At 41.8% G+C, this 23,708-nt stretch overlaps 1 protein-coding gene across 8 annotated transcripts in view; it reads left to right on the top strand.

Moving 5' to 3' along the window:
* Window positions 1–23,708, top strand: part of MACF1 (microtubule actin crosslinking factor 1) — a 402,996-nt gene that overhangs the window by 5,334 nt on the left and 373,954 nt on the right. For all 8 annotated transcript variants that reach the window (XM_089676708.1, XM_089676721.1, XM_089676720.1 and 5 more), the window contains exon 2: window positions 11,599–11,826. In XM_089676708.1, the coding sequence (XP_089532834.1) occupies window positions 11,625–11,826 (202 nt within the window). In that variant the 5' untranslated portion in view covers window positions 11,599–11,624. The remainder of the gene's footprint in view (window positions 1–11,598; window positions 11,827–23,708) is intronic.

Here is a 23,708-nt window from a genome sequence, read left to right as displayed (position 1 = left end):
TTTTCTTTTAAACCACTTCAAAAACGATTGTGTCAGGCTAGGTCTCCTCAGTCACTGAATGCACAGCATCGATGACATGTGCTCAGCTTGAGCTCCACCTAAGAAAAGAATGCTCAACTGGGAGGTCAACCTAAAGCAAAACTAAAGTCAGCCGCTGTATACCTACCTCCTGTCTAGCAATGCTATATCCTCGAGATCCATTGACGTCTTCTTCCAATCTTCTTCCAGTGTTCGACATCTTCAGTCATCTTGATTGATTGATCTGGGATGATATACCTCCCACACACATGTATGGGAGTTCATTCATTTCAACGCATGCTGAAATTGTACACAAGACGTTTGCAAGCAGGAAGGTTAGAAGTTTGAATTGCAGAAGAAATGTACTAAGGCTGAATTACTATAGAAATTGGGAATCTTCATTCAATAAATTATGTGAATCTTCACTTCAACTTTCCAACTGTGAAAAGCAAATTCCTTTTTGCTCCTTTCATCTGTACGTGATTGGATAATCATGTAAAAATATTGTAATAATAAATGACGTGAATATTCACACAATATATTGCATGAAGATTCTCGACTTCTTTAGTAAATCAGCCTTGGTATCCACCTAAGTACATGTGTCTTCTGCAATAACAAGTCTTCCTTTTACCAAAGGTAAACTTTCAGTAGACGGGCTGGCGTGGCCTGGACATTGTATGATATGTCTGGATCAGCCTTAGGCAGTGCAAAGCTTGGTATATACCCCCTTTTAAAGCCCTTGGAGAACCTGAACAACCTCACCAGGAAATCACTGTGTAAGATGGGGGGGGTCCCCGCTTCCTAGATTCTGGGATTTCTCTGCAGTCAGAGATTTCAGATACAGCCTCTGTTGGAGAATTGAGTAATGCACTGTATCCTTAAAGCAGAACTATATTCACCTTCAGTCCAGTGATGGGGTGTCCCTTAGCTCCCCTCCACCCGCTGACATCTTTGGGTGGTCGGCTTCCAGGTATCACTCGCTGGCCATTTTCATTGGCTGAGCCAAGAGGACGGCACGCCTGAGTATGAGTTCAGTCAGGTCTACGTTGCCAAATTTGTGTGGACAGCTCTCTGTTTAGGAGCAGGCAGGTAAGTACCCACCATGTCTCTTCTGCATTCAAATTCTTGTCTGTTTCCCCATGTTTGATTTTTGACATAAAGTTCCATTTTAACCACTTCAATACCGGGTACTTATACCTCCTTCCTGCCCAGGCCAATTTTCAGCTTTCAGCGCTGTTGCACTTTGAATGACAATTGTGCGGTCATGCAACACTGTACCCATATGACATTTTTATAATTTTTTTCACACAAATAGAGCTTTCTTTTGGTGGTATTTAATCATCACTGAATTTTTTAATTTTTGCTAAATAAAACAAAAAACACCTGAAACTTTTGAAAAAAAAACCACTTTTCTTCGTTTCTGTTATAAAATTTTGCAAATAAATAAAATTTTGTTCATAAATTTAGGTCAAAATGTATTCTGCTACATTTCTTTGCTGAAAATAATAATAATTGAAGTTGTATTTTTTTCAAATGTTTCTATTGTTTTATTTATTTTTTATTAACCACTTGCCGTCCGCCTGCTGTTTATAAACGGCAGGGCGGCGGCACTCCAGGGGCGGGTTGCCGTTAATAAACGGCACCTGCCTTTTCTAGCTGTGCGCGCTCCCTGGGAGCGCGCAGCACCGTGATCCGGTGCGGAGGACACAGCGAAACATCGATCGTCGAGCGGGACCTCTGTACTAGGTCCCGATCATGTGATCACTGATTGGCCAATCAGTAATCACATGCAAAGTAGTAAGCAAGATGTCACTTGTGACATCATTGCTTACTGCGTGTGAAATCTGAGGTCACATGGTACAAGACTATTCACAACAGCCTTGTACTGTGTGACAAGGTGTGACCAATCACAGCTCACTCAGTATTTCTCAATGGCTGCAAGAATGCAGACAGAGAGAAAGAGAAATGCTTGCTTTTACATTCTATATGGGTGTAAAAGCAATCACTGTAAAAAAAAAAATCTTCATCACCTCAACATGGTGACACTGTACTGCTAGGGTGACAGTATGTAAAAAAAAAAAAAAAAACATAAATAATAATATAAAAAAAAAAAAAAAAATGTTTAAAAATGATACTTTTTGGTAATAAACTAACTTGTTTTTTTTTTTGTTTTTTACTAAAAATGTAACGGAATACATTTTGGTCAAGATTTATGATGAAAGATTATTTATTTGCAAAATTTTATAAGAAAAACACTTTTTTTCAAAATGTTTGGACTTTCATTTACATAGCAAAAATTAAAATCCCAGCGGTGAATAAATACCACCAAAATAAAGCTTTATCTGTCTCAAAAAATGGTAAAAAATTCATATGGGTACAGTATTGCATGACCGCACAATTGTCATTCAAAGTGTGATAGCGCTGAAAGCTGAAAATTGCCCTGGACAGGAAGGGGGTAAAAGTGTCCGGACAGGAAGTGGTTAAATTTTTTCATATTTTTACTATTTTATTTTTCAGCACACTGTGACCAAAGCAATGCAATGTTACCATAGTAACATTGAACTACTCTGGACAAGTGATCAGGTTTTTTTTTCTCTTTTAACACATTATGATTGCTAATACCAATGTATTTCATTGATATTTGCAATCATTGTTACTGATTGAAACTGATTCATTCAGTCTTTTGTTGTGATTAGCTGTGATTGGGCAACACTGATCACATGATACAGATGGGCTGTGAGTGGCCCTGTCTGTATCATGTGACTGCCTTGACCAGTCACAGCTAACAACACAATTGTATACAATGGATGGCATGACAGGAAGCCATCCATTGTATATAATTGACATGTGATCTGCTGTGATTGGTCACAGCGGTCACATGACACTCCGCAATGGGTCGGTGTAGTGATAAATCATCGGCTGTGTCCCATGGATACATCCGGTGACAGATCACGCCACTACGCGGCCCCGTGAGTGGCTCGTTTTGACAGGACATCATATGATGCCCAGTCACAACGGTGAGTGTCCCAGCCGGGCGGGAAGGTGTTAAAGAAGTCGAACTTCAGCATTGTGTGCCTATCTTTTCAGCTGCCACCCCTCAGTTGTTTTTTTTTCTAATCGAATACATTCTTTTTTCCTGCAATCTTCTAGCTGATCTGGTACTGTCACCGGAGCTTTCTCTTCATCCTTTTTGAGGAGGATGGGACCATCTTGGGACATTGGACCTCAAGATGGGATGAATCTAACTATGTAAAAAATGCTATGCCTAGAATTCTTCTCTAAGTAATACTTGTTAACCAATAAATAGTTAGCCCTCATTCACACTTGAACATTTTTGCTTGTTTCCCTATGCAGACGCCTATTCTTTCAAGTTGTCCTTGTTCACATTTGTATGCTCAGTCACTCTACACTTTACAAGCAGGACCACATTGTTAGGTGCACAGTTAACCCTTTGATTGAGATGTTAACCTTTTCCTCCCTCCCAGTGTCCTTAGTACAGTATATATATATATACAGTCAGGTCCATAAATATTGGGACATCGACACAATTCTAACATTTTTGGCTCTATACACCACCACAATGGATTTGAAATGAAACGAACAAGATGTGCTTTAACTGCAGACTGTCAGCTTTAATTTGAGGGTATTTACATCCAAATCAGGTGAACGGTGTAGGAATTACAACTGTTTGCATATGTGCCTCCCACTTGTTAAGGGACCAAAAGTAATGGGACAATTGGCTTCTCAGCTGTTCCATGGCCAGGTGTGTGTTATTCCCTCATTATCCCAATTACAATGAGCAGATAAAAGGTCTAGAGTTCATTTCAAGTGTGCTATTTGCATTTGGAATCTGTTGCTGTCAACTCTCAAGATGAGATCCAAAGAGCTGTCACTATCAGTGAAGCAAGCCATCATTAGGCTGAAAAAACAAAACAAACCCATCAGAGAGAGAGCAAAAACATTATGCGTGGCCAAAACAACTGTTGGAACATTCTTAAAAAGAAGAAACGCATCGGTGAGCTCAGCAACACCAAAAGACCCGGAAGACCACGGAAAACAACTGTGGTGGATGACCGAAGAATTCTTTCCCTGGTGAAGAAAACACCCTTCACAACAGTTGGCCAGATCAAGAACACTCTCCAGGAGGTAGGTGTATGTGTGTCAAAGTCAACAATCAAGAGAAGACTTCACCAGAGTGAATACAGAGGGTTCACCACAAGATATAAACCATTGGTGAGCCTCAAAAACAGGAAGGCCAGATTAGAGTTTGCCAAACAACATCTAAAAAAGCCTTCACAGTTCTGGAACAACATCCTATGGACAGATGAGACCAAGATCAACTTGTACCAGAGTGATGGGAAGAGAAGAGTATGGAGAAGGAAAGGAACTGCTCATGATCCTAAGCATACCACCTCATCAGTGAAGCATGGTGGTGGTAGTGTCATGGCGTGGGCATGTATGGCTGCCAATGGAACTGGTTCTCTTGTATTTATTGATGATGTGACTGCTGACAAAAGCAGCAGGATGAATTCTGAAGTGTTTCGGGCAATATTATCTGCTCATATTTAGAGAAATGCTTCACAACTCATTGGACGTCGCTTCACAGTGCAGATGGACAATGACCCAAAGCATACTGCAAAAGCAACCAAAGAGTTTTATAAGGGAAAGAAGTGGAATGTTATGCAATGGCCAAGTCAATCACCTGACCTGAATCCGATTGAGCATACATTTCACTCGCTGAAGACAAAACTGAAGGGAAAATGCCCCTAGAACAAGCAGGAACTGAAGACAGTTGCAGTAGAAGCCTGGCAGAGCATTACCAGGGATGAAACCCAACGTCTAGTGATGTCTATGCGTTGCAGACTTCAGGCTGTAATTGACTGCAAAGGATTTGCAACCGAGTATTAAAAAGTGAAAGTTTGATTTATGATTATTATTCTGTCCCATTACTTTTGGTCCCTTAACAAGTGGGAGGCACGTATGCAAACTGTTGTAATTCCTACACCGTTCACTTGATTTGGATGTAAATACCCTCAAATTAAAGCTGACAGTCTGCAGTTAAAGCACATCTTGTTTGTTTCATTTCAAATCCATTGTGGTGGTGTATAGAGCCAAAAATGTTAGAATTGTGTCGATGTCCCAATATTTATGGACCTGACTGTATATATATATATATATATATATATACACACACACGGTAGTATCAAAAGGTTTTGAGACTAGATTTGTAACAGCTGGCAAGATTGCAGCACAAGGTTACACAGCAGAGTCATGGAGAGCACCGACCTTTATAAGTCAGTGTGCCAAAAGACATTGTCCTGTGTACATCGGGAGCTGTTCAGTTGGTACTATACTGACCACCTGCATTACCACGTCTGCTATTTCATCATGGACTGCAAATTAGAACAAAGAGCAAACATAAAATTCTGCATGAAACCCATACACCCAAGTTTCAGCATCGGCAGTGATCCTCAACATGAAGGACAGTTCACTCACGACACGCTGATGGAGTTCTTGGCAGTCTTTGACGCGGTGTTCCTTCTGCTCTTGAGTCAGCAGCCTGAGGATGAATTTGGCAGCAACACGGCACATGTTCAAATCACACGTGAGGATCGCCTGAACTGTTCCGTATGACACCCCGACAATGGCAGCAATGTTGTGGATTGTTCTTTGCCGATCATTATGCAAAAGTTGCCAAATGGTTTTGACATTTTTGGGGGTTGAGCTCGTTGAAGGTCTTTCTAATCTCCCGTTGTCTTCCAGTGATCTTCTTCTGCTCTTGAAGCCCGTGTGCCACTCAAAACACCTCAAACTCATTGTAGCACCGCCGTAAACTTGACAAATCATGTCAAACGTCTATGTGGCAGATGTGCCCAGTTTCACGCAGGATTTCACGTTTGCTCTTTGTTCTAACTTGTTGTCTATGATGAAATAGCAGATGTTGTAACGCATGTGGTCAGAATAGCACAGGTTGCACAGCTCCCGATGTACACACTTACTTATGAAGGTTGGTGCTCCCTGTGACTGTGCATGCAGCCTTGTGCTGCCATTTGTTGGTGTGTTACAAAACTGGTCTTGAAACTTTTTGATATATATATATATATATATATATATATATATATATACACACACACACACATACACACACTATATTGTCAAAAGTATTGGGACACCTGCCTTTACATGCACATAAACTTTTATGGCATCCCAGTCTTAGTCCGTACGGTTCAATACTAAGGCAAGCACTGTTCTCCTGGCAACCGGCAAACCCAGACACGTCCAGACAGAGAAGCGTGACTGGTCACTCCAGAGAACACGTCCCCACTGCTCTAGAGTCCAGTGGTGGTGTGCTTTACGCCACTGCATCCGACGCTTTGCATTGCACTTGGTGATGTAAGGCCTGGATGCAGCTGCTCGGCCATGGAAACCCATTTTATGAAGCTCTTCACGCACTGTTGTTATTGTGCTAACCTGAAGGCCACATGAAGTTTGGAGGTCTTTAGCTATTGACTCTGCAGACAGTTGGCGACTTCTGCGCACTGTGCGCTTCAGCATGTGCTGACCCCACTCTGTCATTTTATGTGGCCTACCACTTTGTGGATGAATTGCTGTTGTTTCCACTTTGTTATAATACCACTAACAGTTGACTGTGGAATATTTGGTATCAAGGAAATTTCAGGGATGGACTTCTTGCACAGGCGGCCACCTATTATGGTACCACGCTTGAATTCACTGAGCTCCTGAGAGCGACCCATTCTTTCACAAATGTTTGTAGAAGCATTCTGCATGCGTAGATGCTTACAATATGTATAGTATTATCACAGATCACTGTATTAGTGCCATTGGTGATGTCAGTGTCAGTTCGTGTACCCCCTCCCAACATCAGTTATTGTCAGATTGCCCTCCGTACAGTCCCACTATAAGTTACTGATCATTGCCATTAAAAGTATAATAAATAAATAAATAAATAAAAATCAAGTATATATTCCATAGTTTGTAGATGCTATAACTTTCACACAAACTAATTAATATACACTTATGGGGATTTTTTTTACCAAAGACTTAGCAGAATACATTTTGGCCTAAATCTATGAAGATGTTATTTTTTTTATTTATTGGATGTGTTTTGTAGTAGATAGTAAAAAATATATTTTTTTTACAAACTTTTTAGTCTTTTTTAGTTTATATAATAAAAAATAAAAACCCAGTTTTGATCAAATACCACCAAAGGAAGCTCTACTTCTGTGAAAAAATTAGATAAATTTCATTTGGGTACAGCATTGCATGACCATGCAATTACCAGTTAAAGTAGCACAGTGTTAAATAGCAAAATATTACCTGTTCATGAAGGGGGTAAAACCTTCCAGAGTTAAAGTTGTTAGGAACACACTGCAATGCATTTAGGCTAGGTTCACACTGCTGCGATGCAATTTTGATCCGACTTTCAGTGTAATTATGTAGTGTTACATAGATGCAACTTTGAAGTGGTGTGCACATTCTGTAGGGACAAAAACGCACTGGAATCACACCGAACTAGTACAAGAACCTTTTCCAAAATCGCTCCATGCTATTGATGTGAACAGACATTGAATACAATGTGACTTCCCTTGTCATTTGATTCTTAGCGTCTCAAGTTGTAGTGTATCAGCGAGGCACATGGAAAACCATTATTTTCTATGTACCCTTCCAATGACCTGTGTTGATCCAGTACAGAAAAATGCAGGTCACTGTGAATAGGCTCTATAGGTAACTTGTACATTTTTTCATTACATGCTCTATTTGAGTTGCCTGGGTTTGTTACAGGTTTAAAAGTTGATGACACAAAATCTGGCTGAAAACAGTTGCTTCAGATTCTTTTATCAGATATGATCATATCCTCAGAAAATAATTTTTACTCCTGACATGACTATTCACATACACTTTTGGAGGGGAAACCCACTAAAGTATTGTGGTGTCAGTTTATCTCTGCCAGATCTGTTCTCACTTTCAGTTTTCATACCAATACTACATTTTTTGTACATAATGTATATAGTAATATCTTGTGGTTATGTTATATTGTTGTTCTATGGAATTAATACTGTCCTTTGGCATTCCCATTGGACAACAATATAAAATAGGCACAGAATACTATCATGTATATTTTGTACTGTGTCTGCTAGAGGTAGCTGATGCTTTCCTAGCGAGACCTTCCTCTACACTTCGTTTCTGTTGACAAGTTAATGATTAATACCAGCAATCACCAATTGCTCTCATTGATTTGTACTCAACAAAAAAATGTAAATATTATCTATATTTTAGTGTTCATTAAAATAGGATAATTGTGTTTCATCCCCATTCAATGTCATACTGTACTCTTCTTATATTTAAAACGGCATAAGTTGTAGTACACTATCATTGATTTTATATATTACATGCTGGTCTCTCATAAAGTGCTTTTTTTCTAAAATTAGAGCTGTGCTGACTCTATCTAAATGGATTACATATTAAAATAAATTAAACATTTTAAACCAAATTTAAATTTAGCAAACATTGTGGAAAATACAGTATGCTTATAAAAATTATGTACATGGCCATACTAAAGCAGCTGGTGAGTTGAATGGAAAAAGATAACTTGGTCCCCCCCTATCCACATATTCAAGATGGATGAGGGAATCCTCCCCACTCTGCTATTGTATTCTGAAAGCGGGGAGAATTCCCCACTATCAGAATACACTGATCTCTATTAGATTGTAATCTCTTTATTGTATTGTAACTGTACTGTCTTGATTTACCTTGTAAAGCGCTGCTCAAACTCTTGGCGCTGTATAAAACCTGTTTAAGAATAATAATTATATATATATAATTTTTGTTTTGCAGAGGCCCTAGAGAATAAAATGGTGGTCGTTGCAATTTTTTATGTCATGCAGTATTTGCGCAGCGTTTTTTCAAAAGCAACTTTCTTGGAAAAAATACATTTTAATGAATTGCTAATGCAAAAAAACACAATAAATAACCCAATTTTTTGGTAAAATATAGAAGATGATATTAAGCCGAGTAAATAGTTACCTAACATATCACACTTTAATATTGGTCACACTCACGGAATAGCGACAAACTATGATACTTAAATATCTCTATAGGCTATGCTTTAAAAATGTTTACAGGTTACCAGTTTAGGTCTAGCACTACAATTATTGCTCTCACTATAACGTTTGTGGTGATACCTTACATGTGTGGTGCGAACACCATTTGCATATGTGTGCACGATGTATGCGTTTGCCTCCGCACACAAGCATGGGGGGCATGGTGGTGCTTTAAAAAAAATGTTTCAATATTTATTTTTACCGTCCCTTTAATTTTTTTTAATCACTATTATTCCTATTACAAGAATAGTAAACATCCCTTGTGATAGAAATAAAAGCATGACAGGTCCTCTTTATGGAGATACCTGGAGTCTCTAAGACACCAGACCTCTCCTCTACCCTGGAAAGCATGAGATACTGGAATTACCATATTATGATCACCCAGCAGAACCGCTAGATTGTATATCAGGCTCCCCAATCACTTGGATGAGTTCAGAGAGGGGCTGGTGGGCAGCGGGGGGGTGCCTCCTGCCTGTAAATGCAATCCAGTGGCTAATTAGGCACTAGGATTGCTTTTAGATGAAACAGCAAAACAATACCGGGGTTATAACAGACAGCTGCAGACATAACCCTGGTATAACCACTTGAATCCTATCGTGTACATGTACCTGATTTGGCAGCAATGTCTGTAAAATGTAATGGGGAGGCTGGAAGTAGAGACATACAGGGCAGTTCGCCAAGTCCCTACCAACATTTTTCTTGCACTATATCCCTTTAAAATGGCTTTCGCCAGATCAAAAAATTCCTTCTGCCCGTTTTGGTAACTATACATGTGCAGCAGATTCAATGTCGTGTTATTAAAGTGGAACTTAAAACTGAGCTCCAGTCAAAATATAAAATAAAAAATAAGAAAAAAAAAAGTCATCAGCTACAAAAACTGTAGCTGCTGACTTTTAAAAATCAGACACTCACCTGTCCCTTTGTCCAGCGGTGTCCTCACTACGGCTGGTTTCACCGGCTGTCCTCTCTCCCCGGCACCGGCATCCTAAGTGTGGGCACCCGGCTGTTACAGCTTGCGGCTTTACAGCCGGATGCCCACTGTGCATGTGTGAGTTGCGCTGCAACTTGTGAATGTTCCCATAGTCTTCTGAGACCTGTCATGTGTCCCAGAAAACTACGGAAGGCGATCGCAGCTGAAGTGGGAGCGGGTACCTGTCAAAATAGGGTACCGGTTCTCCAAAGGTGTCAATCCTTAACGGAGAGTGGGGGACAAGGCCTTAAAGCAAAACTTCCCATTTTGGGTGGAGCGCTGCTTTAAGTTTTGATGTCACAAACTGCGAGCTGGCAGGCATTTTATTGCAGAGCAAACATGCAATGGGATTGATTTACTAAACCTAAAGTGTGCAAAATCTGGTGTAGCTGTGAATGGTAGCCAATCAGCTTCTAACTTCAGCTTGTTCAATTAAATTTTGACGTAAAAAAAAAACTGAACGCTGATTGATTTCTATGCAGAGCTGCATCAGGTTTTGCACTCTCCAGTCAACCCCAATGTCTCCTCTGCAATAAAATACACCTACCTGCCTTCTCACTGCATTCCCTGGCATGTACATTGAGTTGCACATGCACAGCTCAGCTTACACCGCCAGCCCGGTCTCTGTGTGTCAGGATGATTGACTCCTGCGCATATGCAGGATAGACGTCATCCTGCACTGGCCAATGAAGATGGCCGAAGAGCATAAGATGCCAGCGCAGACGAAGGACAGCACTGTTGGAGCGAAGGTAATATTAGTTCCACTTTAATGCACCAAATTAAAAAATAATTACTTCCAGTTCCTAGATAAGGAAACTGGAGGTAATTAAGACCTACTCCAAATTGATGTACAGAGACAGGTAGAGTGCCTGTCTTTGCACACAGTGTAGCAGAGCAGCAGATTTGCTGCCGCTATCCCCTCCCTGTCACTGGTTGTTAAGGATGCTGTCGCCTTCACAGCTGAAAGCCTCCTAGCAACCAGTGACACTACAGTGGGCAGAGCTTCTTAGGGAAGCCAACACACTAGTTCCCCTTCGTGTCTGCTCTATCCTTTTAATTGACAGCAGGCAGTGGGCAGATTCTATAGCTAAAAGTAGGCTGTCTATTGGCTAAGGATCTGCCCACTGACTGCTGTCAATCAAAAGGGTAGTAGACCTGATGAGGAACTAGTGTCCCATGAGTCCTCACCAGGCTCTGTTCATCTAGATACAAATTTCCCCAGCTGCAGGGATGAAGTGCAGTTGCAGTGATGCCAGTGTCCATTGCAGAAAAAAAGTAGTTCAATGTGTTCTCTACAAGCTGTGAAATTTGTACAATATGAACATTACCTAGTCTGTATACTTCCAAATGTGTCTGTGTTCACAGTATTTCCATTTGCCATCCTTAGCAGCCATGCCATAGGTAGTGGCACGACATATGTATGTGACACAATAGTAGCAGGTTAGAAGAAAACCCCTCTCTGATATACAGTTTTATATCTATTCATAGAGTGACTCCATCACTATCAAGGAGACATGTCATCTTCAGATGAGGAAACCCTCAGCGAGAGGTCTTATCGGAGCGAGAGGTCATGCCGGAGTGAGCGGTCTGGCAGCTTGTCCCCTTGTCCACCAGGTGACACACTGCCATGGAATTTGCCACGTCATGAGCAGAAAAAGAGGAAGACCAAGGATTCTGTCCTGGACCCTGCAGAGAGAGCAGTGGTCAGGGTGGCAGGTGAGAAAATGGATCTTTGCTTTAAAAGTTTACATAGTGATAAATGTGGTGAAAAGCAAAATGTTTTGTAAAGTCATACCTTTAACAGGTAAACTGATATTAAAAATGACAAAACAAGTGTCAATTCAACAATGTGTATTTTACCACTCAATAGTAAAATATTTACTATTACATACAATATATGTTCCTTGTTAATACAGTACAGCATCCTTTTTAGTGTAGTAGTGTGCATGCTGAGCAAACTATACAGTATATCTATGACCTAATGCCACAAATCATTTAGGAGCATGATAGATTGGGTTTGCTATGGAACGAGTTATCCACCACTTATGAAATCATCAAGGCATAATATACTGTATATGTTTAGTAAAATAAACCTCAAAGCAGAACTAAACCCTCCAATCTTTTACAGATAAGAAAGCTGCCATCGTAGCCTCTTTTTAATCTGCAGTTGCCATGGTGTGCTGCACATGTGATCAGTTATGACACCAACTATTTGATGGCTTGACAGCTCAGTTGAAAGGACAAGCAATTGTGCCAGTTACTGTATTATTCACAGCATGCCTTGAATTTAACAGTTTTGGGAAACAGTTAAATTGATGGGTTGAGCTCCACTTGAATTAAAGCTGAACTCCAGGTAAACAGCCAAATGTACAGATGAAATACATGCTATATAAAGGTAGTCATTTTACAGTCCAAAGATTTTGTATTTCTGTCCATCCCGTCCTGAGATTGTCACAGTTGTCTGACAGGGAAGGGGACCTGATCTTTCTGTGCCGCAAATTAGTAACCCATAGGCCTCTTTCACACAGGCGGCTAGGGAGAAGTGAAAACAAGCTGCTAATCTGTGTTTTTTCTTCCCCACATTAGCCCACCCTCAAGCAGACATGGCAGTTGAAACAATCAGCATGCATGCCTTGCTCTGAGGTCGCTGCACATTAAACTCGATTTGCTGGGTTTCACATGCAGCACCACCTGTCAAACTGACCTGCTGAGGTCAACAGGACCACTCAGCAACCACAAACTAAATGTTGGTTTAGGATTGCAGCGCTGTATTTCAATACACATTGCACCTTGGAACTGAAACTGTGGCAGATAGCTCCTGAATGCCTGAAAGTCACTGTTCTCTCTGGTAGAGACTGCTACCTGTGTAAAAGGGGCCTTACAGTTCTTCTTCCCACCCCAGCCTGCGACTACACAGTGAAAGGAGAAACAGCGCATTGATGAGTTCAATTATCATGCCATCAGCTCTCTCTTCCTATCATCAGCATGCTCCTTGCATTGCAGCACAACTAATTGATTCCTTGTTCATGTCTCCTTTTCTCAGTCTGAGCTCTGGTGTATAGTAACTTTAAGAAAAAGAAGGAGGCAAGCGCCATCTAAGTGCAATATGTAAGATACAGTTTAATCACAATCAGTTAAAAACACTCACAGGAGTAAAATATATGAAAGATCGTCTGTTATCATAGTCCACTACTATGATAACAGAAGAGCTTTCATATTTTACTCCTGTGAGTGTTTTTAAGTGATTGTGATTAAACTGTATCTTACACCAGGGGTGGACTGACCATTTGGGCACTCAGGCACTGCCCGAGGGCCCGGGGTCATTAGAGGGCCCCATGAGATGCCCCTAGTACCTTTCATAGGCTTTTTTGGGTGTGGTTTGAATGTGGGCGAGGACATAGGGGCCCCATGATCCCCTATTGCCCGGGGACCCCATGAGTTGTCAGTCCGCCCCTGATCTTACATATTGCACTTAGGTGGCGCTTCCCCCTTCTTTTTCTTGCATCTCTGAGGATAGCAGCCTCCGGTACAGGGGCGGACTGACAACTCATGAGGCCCCCAGGCGATAGGGGATCATGGGGCCCCTGTGTCCTTGCCCAAACTCAAAAAAGCTTATGAAAAAGGTACCAGGGGCAACTTATGGGGCCCCCTACTGACCCCGGGCCCTCGGACAGTGCCCAAGTTTCCAAATGGTCAGTCTGCCCCTGCTCCGGTGTTTACAGCTGTACATTGATTCACACATGGAATATGGACTGTATAGACTTTAATGAATCTTTGTTTAGTCCCAATATTATCCTATATTAATACATGCCTGTGTGCTTGAGAACCTCTGTGCACCAGTTATTATTTTCATTATAGTATAGGAACTTTTTGAGACTGATGCCAAATCAAATTCAGGTACTTTCACTGCTTGCTTTTACAAAAATATGAATGTATTAATAATCACAAAGCTGTATCCATTGTTGTCTTTTATATTTGCCTTGAGTACAGCTTTAATCCTTTTTTGTACTTTATGCTAACAATATAAATCCTAATGCTCTGTGAATATTATTGTCCTATCTGACTGCAACTGACTAGCCGTGCATTCAGCCTTTATGTTTTAGCATGTTACAGATGGCAGTGATGTTCAGTAATTAATAACAGCCAGGAAAAGATTTAAAAAACGTAACAGGTTGTTGCTCATTGTAACTTACCTGATACAAATGCAATTACAGTATATCTTTACATTATTAAATACAGAGGCTGGACAAAAAATTGGAAACACAGGTGTGAAAGTGAAGACATGTTTCGCGCTGAAAGCGAAAGTGATGTAACATTCTTATACTTCCGCTGTGTGATGAGACACTTAGCTAACAGGTGGGAAGCCTCCCTTTTGTCATTTACTGCGTGCACTGCTAGTAATACAGAGTCATGTCAGAGCTTACTGAGCTGCAAAGATGGAAAATTGTTGGGGTCCATTTGGCTAGCGTCTGTGACTACAGTTGACAATTTATTTGCGGTATCAATGTAGAGTATCAATGGTTATGATGGCTTATACAGTCTCTGCGAAAACATCATCTCATAAGCATAAGCGTGGTCAACTGACCGAAAGAGACAAAAGTACATTGCATAGGATTGGGACCCGGAATAAGAAAGCAATTGCTGCAAAAGTGACTGCAGAGCTCAGTCTAGTGAAGAACCATGAAGATGATTCATGTAGCAATTACTTCCTGGTATCCATCTGTCCTTAGTTTAGACATACAGGCTGGAAGCCTGTAGCTGAGAAAACCCTCCCTCCCCTCCTGAAGACTCCTGGGATGTATGACATCATTTGCCTAAGTATGGAAACTAGGACGTAACTAAAGAAATTTAAAAAAATAGATTAAAACAAGTAACTATGATATGCTTTCCTAACTATTTACTAATGTTGCCAACAAAAGGAATTCAAAATAGTCAATGTTGATTAGGAGTGAAGTTTCACTTTAAGGCAAGCTATAGATGTTGCAACTTTCTTTCCTGCAATCCGTGGTAAAATCGGTGTTGATGGGGGAATCCGTCCCTTGGCGCTATTGTGTTCTACCAGTGGGGTTCTTTCCCTGCTGGCACAACATAATGATCACTGCTGATAGCCAAAGCCGCTAGCAGTAATTGCAGGCAAAAAATCTGGCAGGCTGGCTGTACTGAAGTCAACCAGTACAACCAGGCAGTACAACCAGCCTGCCCATACATGGATCAAATTTTGTCCAGTACCTGTTGAACTGTCTGACATGCAATTCATCTATGGCCGGCTTAACTCCATTATTATTAATATTATTATACAGGATTTATATAGCGCCAACAGTTTGTTCAGCGCTTTACAATATAAGGGAGACAGTACAATTACAATACATTTCAGTACAGAAGGAATGTGAGGGCCCTGCTCGTGGAGCTTACAATCTAAAGGACGGGGGAGGTGGTACAAAAGGTGATAGCTGCGGGCGATGATCTGGCGGAGGTGATTCAAGTACAGTTCTTAGGTGGAGGTGGAGGTGGGGTAGGCTTCCCTGAAGAAGTGCGTTTTCAAAGATCGCCTAAAGGCAGATAGGGGGGGGGGCTGACCGGACATGCTGTGGTAGGGAGTTCCAGAGGATGGGAGAGGCTCTGGAGATGTCCTGGAGGCGAGCATGGGAGGAGGTGATGACGGAGCTAGAGAGGAAGATATCATGGGAGGAGCGGAGTGGGCAATTTGGGCGGTATCTGTGGATGAGGTTGGTGATGTAGCTAGGGGCAGTGTTGTGGATGGCTTTGTAAGCTGTGGTTAGTATTTTGAATTTTATATGTTGGGTTATTGGAAGCCAGTGAAGGGATTGGCAGAGAGGGGCAGCAGACGCTGATCGGTTGGTAAGGTGCATGAGTCTAGCAGCAGCATTCATAATAGACTGAAGGGGGGATAGCCTGTGCCGTAGTGTATATTGATTTTACTGTGCCTGATTATTTTGCAGTGGGTCTTAAAATTATTGCTAAAGTATAACTAAAGGCAAACTCTTTTTCTAAGTTTTGTATAGAGTAGAGAGGGAATTTAACCCCTACCAGGTTTTTATTGCTATGTCCCCATTAAGGATACTCACACTCTTTATGTGTCCCATATATCATTATCATTGAGAGTGAAAGTGAAGGAAAATCCTATATTTTGGATTGTCATCAGAACAGGAATAGGGGGAAATCTTCTAATAGATACATTAGTTCTGCTGATGATCAGGGCTTTTTTTTTTTGCACTTTGGAGGGATTTGCTCTCACTTCCCGTTTTAGCTATTGGACAGGAAGTAAAGGGAAATCATCTCAATGGGACACAATTGGCAAAAAAAAACCTAACAGGGTTATAACCCTCCCTTATTCGATCCAAAATGAAAAAAGTTCTTATAGTTCTAATTTCTAGTAGTTCTAATTTAAACATAAATTACACAGGATTACACGTCTTTTTGAATTTAGGTGTTTTAAAGCTGTAATAAACCTCACCTAAAAATAAAAAATACCCTGCAAGGTAATGCACCTCATACTAGCACATTATGAAGGATCTACCTTAAAACAAAGCCCTCCAGTGGTGCGCTATCTCCATCTTCACCCATCTTCCGTCAAGCTCTGGCCAAGCCGCAATGATGTCCTGGGCCGCGGCACAGTACTCTGAAGGAACGGCACGAGTATAGAGTTCCATCAAAGCACATGCACTGGCCTTCAAAAAGAGCAAATATCTCTTAAACGGCGTACGTTTAGGAGATGTTCATTTTACCTACAAGTATGCTTTATTGTAAGCTTACCTGTACATAAACGTATACAAAAGGAGATTACTACCACTTTAAACAGCCAGTGACATTGAAAAGAATGAAATCTTGTTCTTCTTAAGGGCGTAGCAAAGACCATCCCAATTAATGGGCAAGGGTGTTTATTAGAAGTTATGTCAGTTTAGCTGGCAGGGTAATAAGTTATTACAAGTTTTTGTTTCTATGCCAAAAGATCACGAGAAGATATAGAACAAAAGGATTACACAGAGCATTGACTGAAGAGAATGATTTATACGAGTGTGTCATTCATAACTTACCTGTGGTGACATGCGTGTATGGTAATATACTTAACCGCGTAGACATTGCACTACCTACGTGCACTTGACATTTATGTTAGTTGTAAATCACATTGCTTATCCAAAATGTGTAATTCACATTCCATAACTGTCATGTAATGTTTATACATCCCACCCTGGTTTGAGGGGTGAGTTTGACTGAACTGGATGCACTTAACACATACTATTCTTAAAGTAGAACTAAAGACATTTTTCATTTTTGATAAGGTAAGAAAGTATAATAACCCCTGTGAATTGGGAGGTTTTTACCTTCACTTCCTGTCCCATAGCCAAAGCAGGAAATGAGAGGAAATCTCTCCAAAGTGAAGGAATCCCTGGTTGTCACAAGGGTCTCCAATGGAAGATTTCCCCTCTATTCTTGTTCTGGTGACAACCCAAAATTTGGGATTGGACCAGTGTACCTACAGTGCTCCGCATAAATGAGTACACCCCAACAGATTTGTCAGAAAACCTTTACTTTTCAGAATCACATATTTTAAGGGACACTATACTACAAAATACTCCAACAAATGTGGGGCATTGATTGCAATCAAGGTTTGATCATTTGCACACACACACAAAAAAAATTTCTAACAAACTCATTCAAGGCCATGTTGCAAAAATTAAAACACCGCAATGAAAGTCTTAGGCTGGCCATACATTATACAATTTTCTTGAGATTTTTGGCTTAGATTTACCAAAAACCATATAGTAGGAAGTCAAACCTAACAACACTTTTAATTGTATCCAGTTAGGCAGGCTCTTGTACTACATAGTTGAAGGTACATCTAAAGGAAATTGGGCAGAAATTGGACAGAAAATTGTATAGTGTATGGCCAGCCTTAGGAGCAAAGCTAAATTTTGGACAACAAAATCCTAATTAACAAGAATTCAACTACAGGTGAGTCTAATTATTCATCAAACAGGTGTCCAGCAGACAGTTAATTATAAAAGGGTGTTACTTAAACGAAACCCCTTCCCATTTCATGCTGTCAGCAATGGCACCACATGGAGGAGAAGAAAATAATTTCTTTGCACAAGAAAGGTAAAGGCTACAAGAAGATCAGCAAAGTTTTACTGATCAGTCAGAATATTGTAGCAAAAGTGATACAAAAATTTAACAAAGATGGAACTGCAACCATCTCATAAACACATCAAGGCCATCCACGGAAGTTAACACCTCGACAGGAGCGTCTTCTGATGAGAAGGGTTGAAGGAAATTGCCATGCAAGTTCACTGCAGTTAACTAAAGAAGTACAAAGCCAAACTATGGTAATTGTTTCTTGTGACACAATACGGCTTACACTGCAGAGGAATGGCGTGCATTTGCGTCATCGTCGAAGATACTCTCCTAAAATCCATGCACAAAAAAACCCACCTAGAATTTGCCAGGGCCCACGCTGAAAAAGATGACTACTGGAACTCTGGAGTGATGAGACCAAGATAAATGTTTTTGGAACTAATGGCTTCAAAACTGTATGGCGTCGCAAAGGTGAGGAGTACAAAAAAAAAATGCATGGTGCCTGCAGTGAAACATGGTGGTGGCAGTGTTCTTCTGTGGGGCTGCATGAGTTCTGCTGGTGTCAGGGATCTGCATTTCATTGATGGTATCATGGATTCACAGTTGTACTGCTCTATATTGAAAGAGAAGATGCTACCATCACTCCGTGCCCTTGGTCGTCGATCACTTTTCCAACATGTCAATGATCTAAAGCACACATCTAAGGCCACTGTTGCATTTATGAGGAAGAACAGGGTGAAAGTGATTCAGTGGCCAAGTATGTTTACTGATCTGAACCTAATCGAACACCTATGGGGAATTCTGAAGACACAAGTTGAACATCACTCTCCATCCAGCATCCAGGCTCTAAAAGAGGTCCTTCTTGAAGAATGGAAAAAGATAGAAGTTGCAATATGTCGCCAACTTGTTCATTCCATGCCAAGGTGCTGTCCTTACAATTCATGGAGGTCATACAAAATACTAGATGTAGTAGTTTTTGTTGTCGGGTGTATTCATTTTTGCACCAACTAATTTGAGTAAAACTGAAGATTTTGTAATCTAAGTTATATTAATACCTTTACGTTCATGTAATATACCATACATGTGGGATCCCTCTAGAACAGGGGTGTCCAAACTTTTTTCAAAGAGGGCCAGATTGGATGAAGTGAACATGGTGGAGGGCCGAACATTTTTCCAAACATTCTTTGAACCATTACAATTAAATGCAAATAAATTATTTTATGCCAAGTTACCGTATTTTTCGCCGTATAAGACGCACCTGACCATAAGACGCACCTAGGTTTTAGAGGCAGAAAACAGGAAAAAAAAAAATTCTGAACTAATGGACTGCAGACACAGTACAGGAGATGACCAGAGACTGCGGACAGCACAGGGATGACCAGAGACTGCGGACAGCACAGGGATGACCAGAGACTGCGGACAGCACAGGGATGACCAGAGACTGCGGACAGCAGAGGGATGACCAGAGACTGCGGACAGCACAGGGATGACCAGAGACTGCGGACAGCACAGGGATGACCAGAGACTGCGGACACAGTACAGGAGATGACCAGAGACTGCGGACAGCACAGGGATGACCAGAGACTGCGGACAGCACAGGGATGACCAGAGACTGCGGACAGTACAGATGACTGCTGACCTTTGGGGAGGTGGGGAGCAGGTACCTGAATTTGACAGGTACCCGTTCTTACTTCCGCAGTTGTTCTTTGATCTTACCTGTTCCTCGATCCAGCCGCGCGCTGTCTTCCCGGCTTCTGTAATGGCGCTCGGCATGACAGCCGGGTGCCCAGTGCGCATGAGCAAGAAGCACTTGCGCTTTGTGATTGGTCCGGCAGCTTCTGGGATCTGTCATGTGTCCCAGGTACCGCCTTACCATTCACAAAAAGCACCGCTTCTTGCGCATGCGCACTTGGCATTCGGCTGTCATGCCCAGCGCCCACACTACAGAAGCCGGGAAGACAGCGCGCCGCTTGATAGAGGAACAGGTAAGGTCCCGCTGCAGAGCTGAGCGGCCGGCCCGGTATTCTGACACGGCCGCGGTGGAAATACCGGACCGGCCGCTCCATATTCGCTCCATAAGACACACTGACACACTGACATGGAGGGCCGTATTAAACCGACCCTCGGGCCGTAAATGGCCCGCGGGCCAGACTTTGGACATGCCTGCTCTAGAAGCTTGAAATCACTGAAGTAGACACCACTAATACAGTGATTTCCATTTGCTTCTGGGTTTCGTTGCAAATTGCTGCTTTGTGAACACAGGGGGTTGCTCGATGGGCATAGGCACTTTTCAGAGAATGCTTTGTATGTTCTCAATGAATGCAAAGCCTTCTCTAATTGGAGGAGGTGGAGAATATGGCAACGCTGCCCTGCCTCTCCACCTTGTCCAATCAGAGACTGCTTTGCATTTACTGAAACAATGCAAAGTAATCTCTGAATGGCAGCCGCACCAAGTGGGGACCTCCTGTGTTCTGAATGCGGTAGGCAGTCAAAATAGCCATACCTGGAACTCTTCTTTAAGCCGTATAGTATTGAACTGGTAAATGACACCATGGGGCATATGTATATTGTGCATTAAATGTGACTTTCACTATACCTTTGGTGGTTATATATTCAGTAACATTTTTAACCCTTACACCTGAAAGATTCACCAGCAGTGAATGTTTGGGGACTGCCAGGATCACTGCTTGATAGATATGCCCCCCCCGTGTATCCAGTATATAGACCCTAAGTCAGATCAGTGAGGTTTTTAAGCAGATTCTGATAGAAGGCTCATTTTGCATTATCTGTTTCCATGGGAACACTAAAGTCTGAGCAGCCATTCTTCCTGTTGCCATGGTTACTGAGCTCTCCACTCAGATTTCTGTGGAGGGGGGGGGGAAGGAGCTTTCCACCCCTTTCCTCCTTTGTTCTGTGTTGGCTACCCTTGTGTATACTCCTGTGCCGGTTCCCCCATATTACTGCGCAAAACATGACGAAGTAAATCTAATCCTGCAAATCCATAATGGGTAGGAGGGAGCATTGCACAACGCGCTGCAGCCATAATCACTTTCCCCAGCTCAGTGAACGCAGCTTCACATTCACAAGGAATCCTCTGGCTCTTACCTGTAATATTTGCTCAGCATGCCTTTTCTTTAATGCAGGTGGCTCATGGAAAATTGATATTGATCAGCATCCAGTGCTGGCGTCCAGTGTGGAAATCTAATCGACCTAAATGAAAAATCCTTGTTGCTTGTATAGAGCTCGCTATTGCTGAGCCATCACTGTATTGACAGACCTATGTAGTCTTCTACTTGCACCCAGCAGATGTAGCCATTCAAGTCTGATGTCATCTTTATGTTCATCTCTGCTGCAGAATTGTAGTTCTGGATGTTTGGACTACACACGGTACTATTATTTTATGGCGGAAAGGACTTAAAAGAAGCAACGTTTTTATCAAACAGTTTTAGCAGACCTATTTTAGTGTTAGTTCAGTAAATCAGACCAGACATGCATTTAGTGTGTGATATGTGACTAGTTCCTGATATACCAGCAGAGATATCAACCTAGGGAGGGCGATGAAGTAGTGGTGCGCAACCTGCTGAAAAGTGGGTGTAGCTAATTTAACCACTTCCCATCCAGCTCATGTATATAAACGGCCGGACAGGAGCAGTGCAGGGGCGGGTGGCCGTTTATAAATGTCCTCCCTGCTTCCCTGCTTGTGCGTGTTCCCTGGGAGTGCGCAGCACCGCAATCCGATGCGCACTGTGTCCGGAGGACAGAGCGGAACACTGATCAGCGGTACGGGACCTCTGTGTGATGTCCCGATCATGTGATCACTGATTGGCCAATCAGTGATCACATGAATAGTAGTAAGCAAGATGTCACTTTTGACATCATTGCTTACTACTAGTGAAAACTGAATTATCACAGAGGTCACATGGTACAGGGCTATTCACAACAGCCTTGTACCATGTGACAAGCTGTGACCAATCACAGCTCACACAGTATTTCTCAATGGCTGCAAGATTGCAACCAGAGAGAGGGAGAAATGATTGCTTTTACAGCTTTTATGGGTGTAAAAGCAATCAGTCTAAAAAAAAAAAAAATCTTCATCACCCCCCACAAGGAGTACAGTGTCACTATAGAGACACTGTACGTTTTTGAAAAATAATTTTTGGTTATAAACTAATTGGGGTTATTTTGTTTTTTACTAAAAAGATAGCTGAATACATTTTGGCCAATATTTATGAAGAAAGATTATTTATTTGCAAAATTTTATAAGAAAAACACTTTTTTTCAAAAAGTTTGGACATTTTCGTTTATATAGCAAAAAAAATAAAAATCCCAGTGGTGAATAAATACCACCAAAATAAAGTTTTTTTCTGTCTCAAAAAAATGCTAAAAAATTCATATGGGTACAGTGTTGCATGACCGCGCAATTGTCATTCAAAGTGTGACAGTGCTGAAAGCTGAAAATTGGCCTGAACAGGAAGGAGGTGAAAGCGTTCGGAGTTGAAGTGGTTAAGCAATGTGTCTGGCTAAACTGATCACATGGTCAGCAACAGCATGACAGCTTGTGAGGAGATAACCGGCATTTCCCTATTTACATGAGATCAGCTGTGGACACAGCTGATCACATGACCGAGCCTACATCTTCGGCTCTTTCCGTTGATCGGTGATCCGCTGTGTCCGAGGGACAAAGCGCACTGCCGATCGCTGCGCTGCATGCTCCCGGAGCCACGCATGCACGGTTAGAGTGGGAGGACGTCATATGACGTCCTCCCAGAATGAGAGAACTGCCTTGCGCCATCATTGCCTTTTATGGCAGGCGGGAGGTGGGTAAAAAAGTCCCTGACCCTTTACAAAATCGCAGCAGCTCAAAAAAGTATAGATGTGAGCATGTTCCATAGGAAACCATGTTAATCGGACTGTGGTGCATTTCTGCAAAAAGCAGTAAAAACTGCATTGGTGTGAACGGAGCCTTAATCCCCTCAGCAGCCAGATTTGATTGGCCAGCTGGCATGCGCTGCTTAGTGTGAATTCAATTGAAGCTTGAAAACAGACAGGTAAGTGTTTGTTATTGCAAAAGAGATACAACATATCTCTTCTGCAATAAAGAGTTACCCTCTTGCAGTTTTTTATTAGTTAATTCAATAAACCCTCCAATTCTTTTCTGCCAGGGAAGCTGCCATCTTAGCCTTTGATTGATTTGCAGCTGCCATGGTGCTGCACATGTGATCAGTTATGACACCAGTCATTTGATGGTTTGACAGTTTGGTTGCAAGCACAAGCAAATGAGACAGTTAGCATTCCTGGCATGCCTGCAACGTAACTGTTTTCTGAAACTGTTCAATTTATGGGTAGAGTTCCCCTTTAAGGCCGGCCATACATGGGTTGAAATTCGACCGATTTTTCGGCCAAAAATCGGACCTAAGAATAATCAGCCGATTTTCGCTCTGCTAGTGGGTCAATGGCACCTGCCGATTTTTGTGGTGTCTCCCCTTTTCGGTGATTGGGCATGT

Source organism: Staurois parvus, unplaced genomic scaffold, assembly GCF_062004578.1.
Source record: "Staurois parvus isolate SC_StPar_1 unplaced genomic scaffold, SC_StPar_1.0 ptg000172l, whole genome shotgun sequence".
Classification (NCBI taxonomy): domain Eukaryota; kingdom Metazoa; phylum Chordata; class Amphibia; order Anura; family Ranidae; genus Staurois; species Staurois parvus.
Note: the sequence above shows the minus strand (reverse complement) of the source record. Positions and strands in the feature narration are given on the sequence as shown.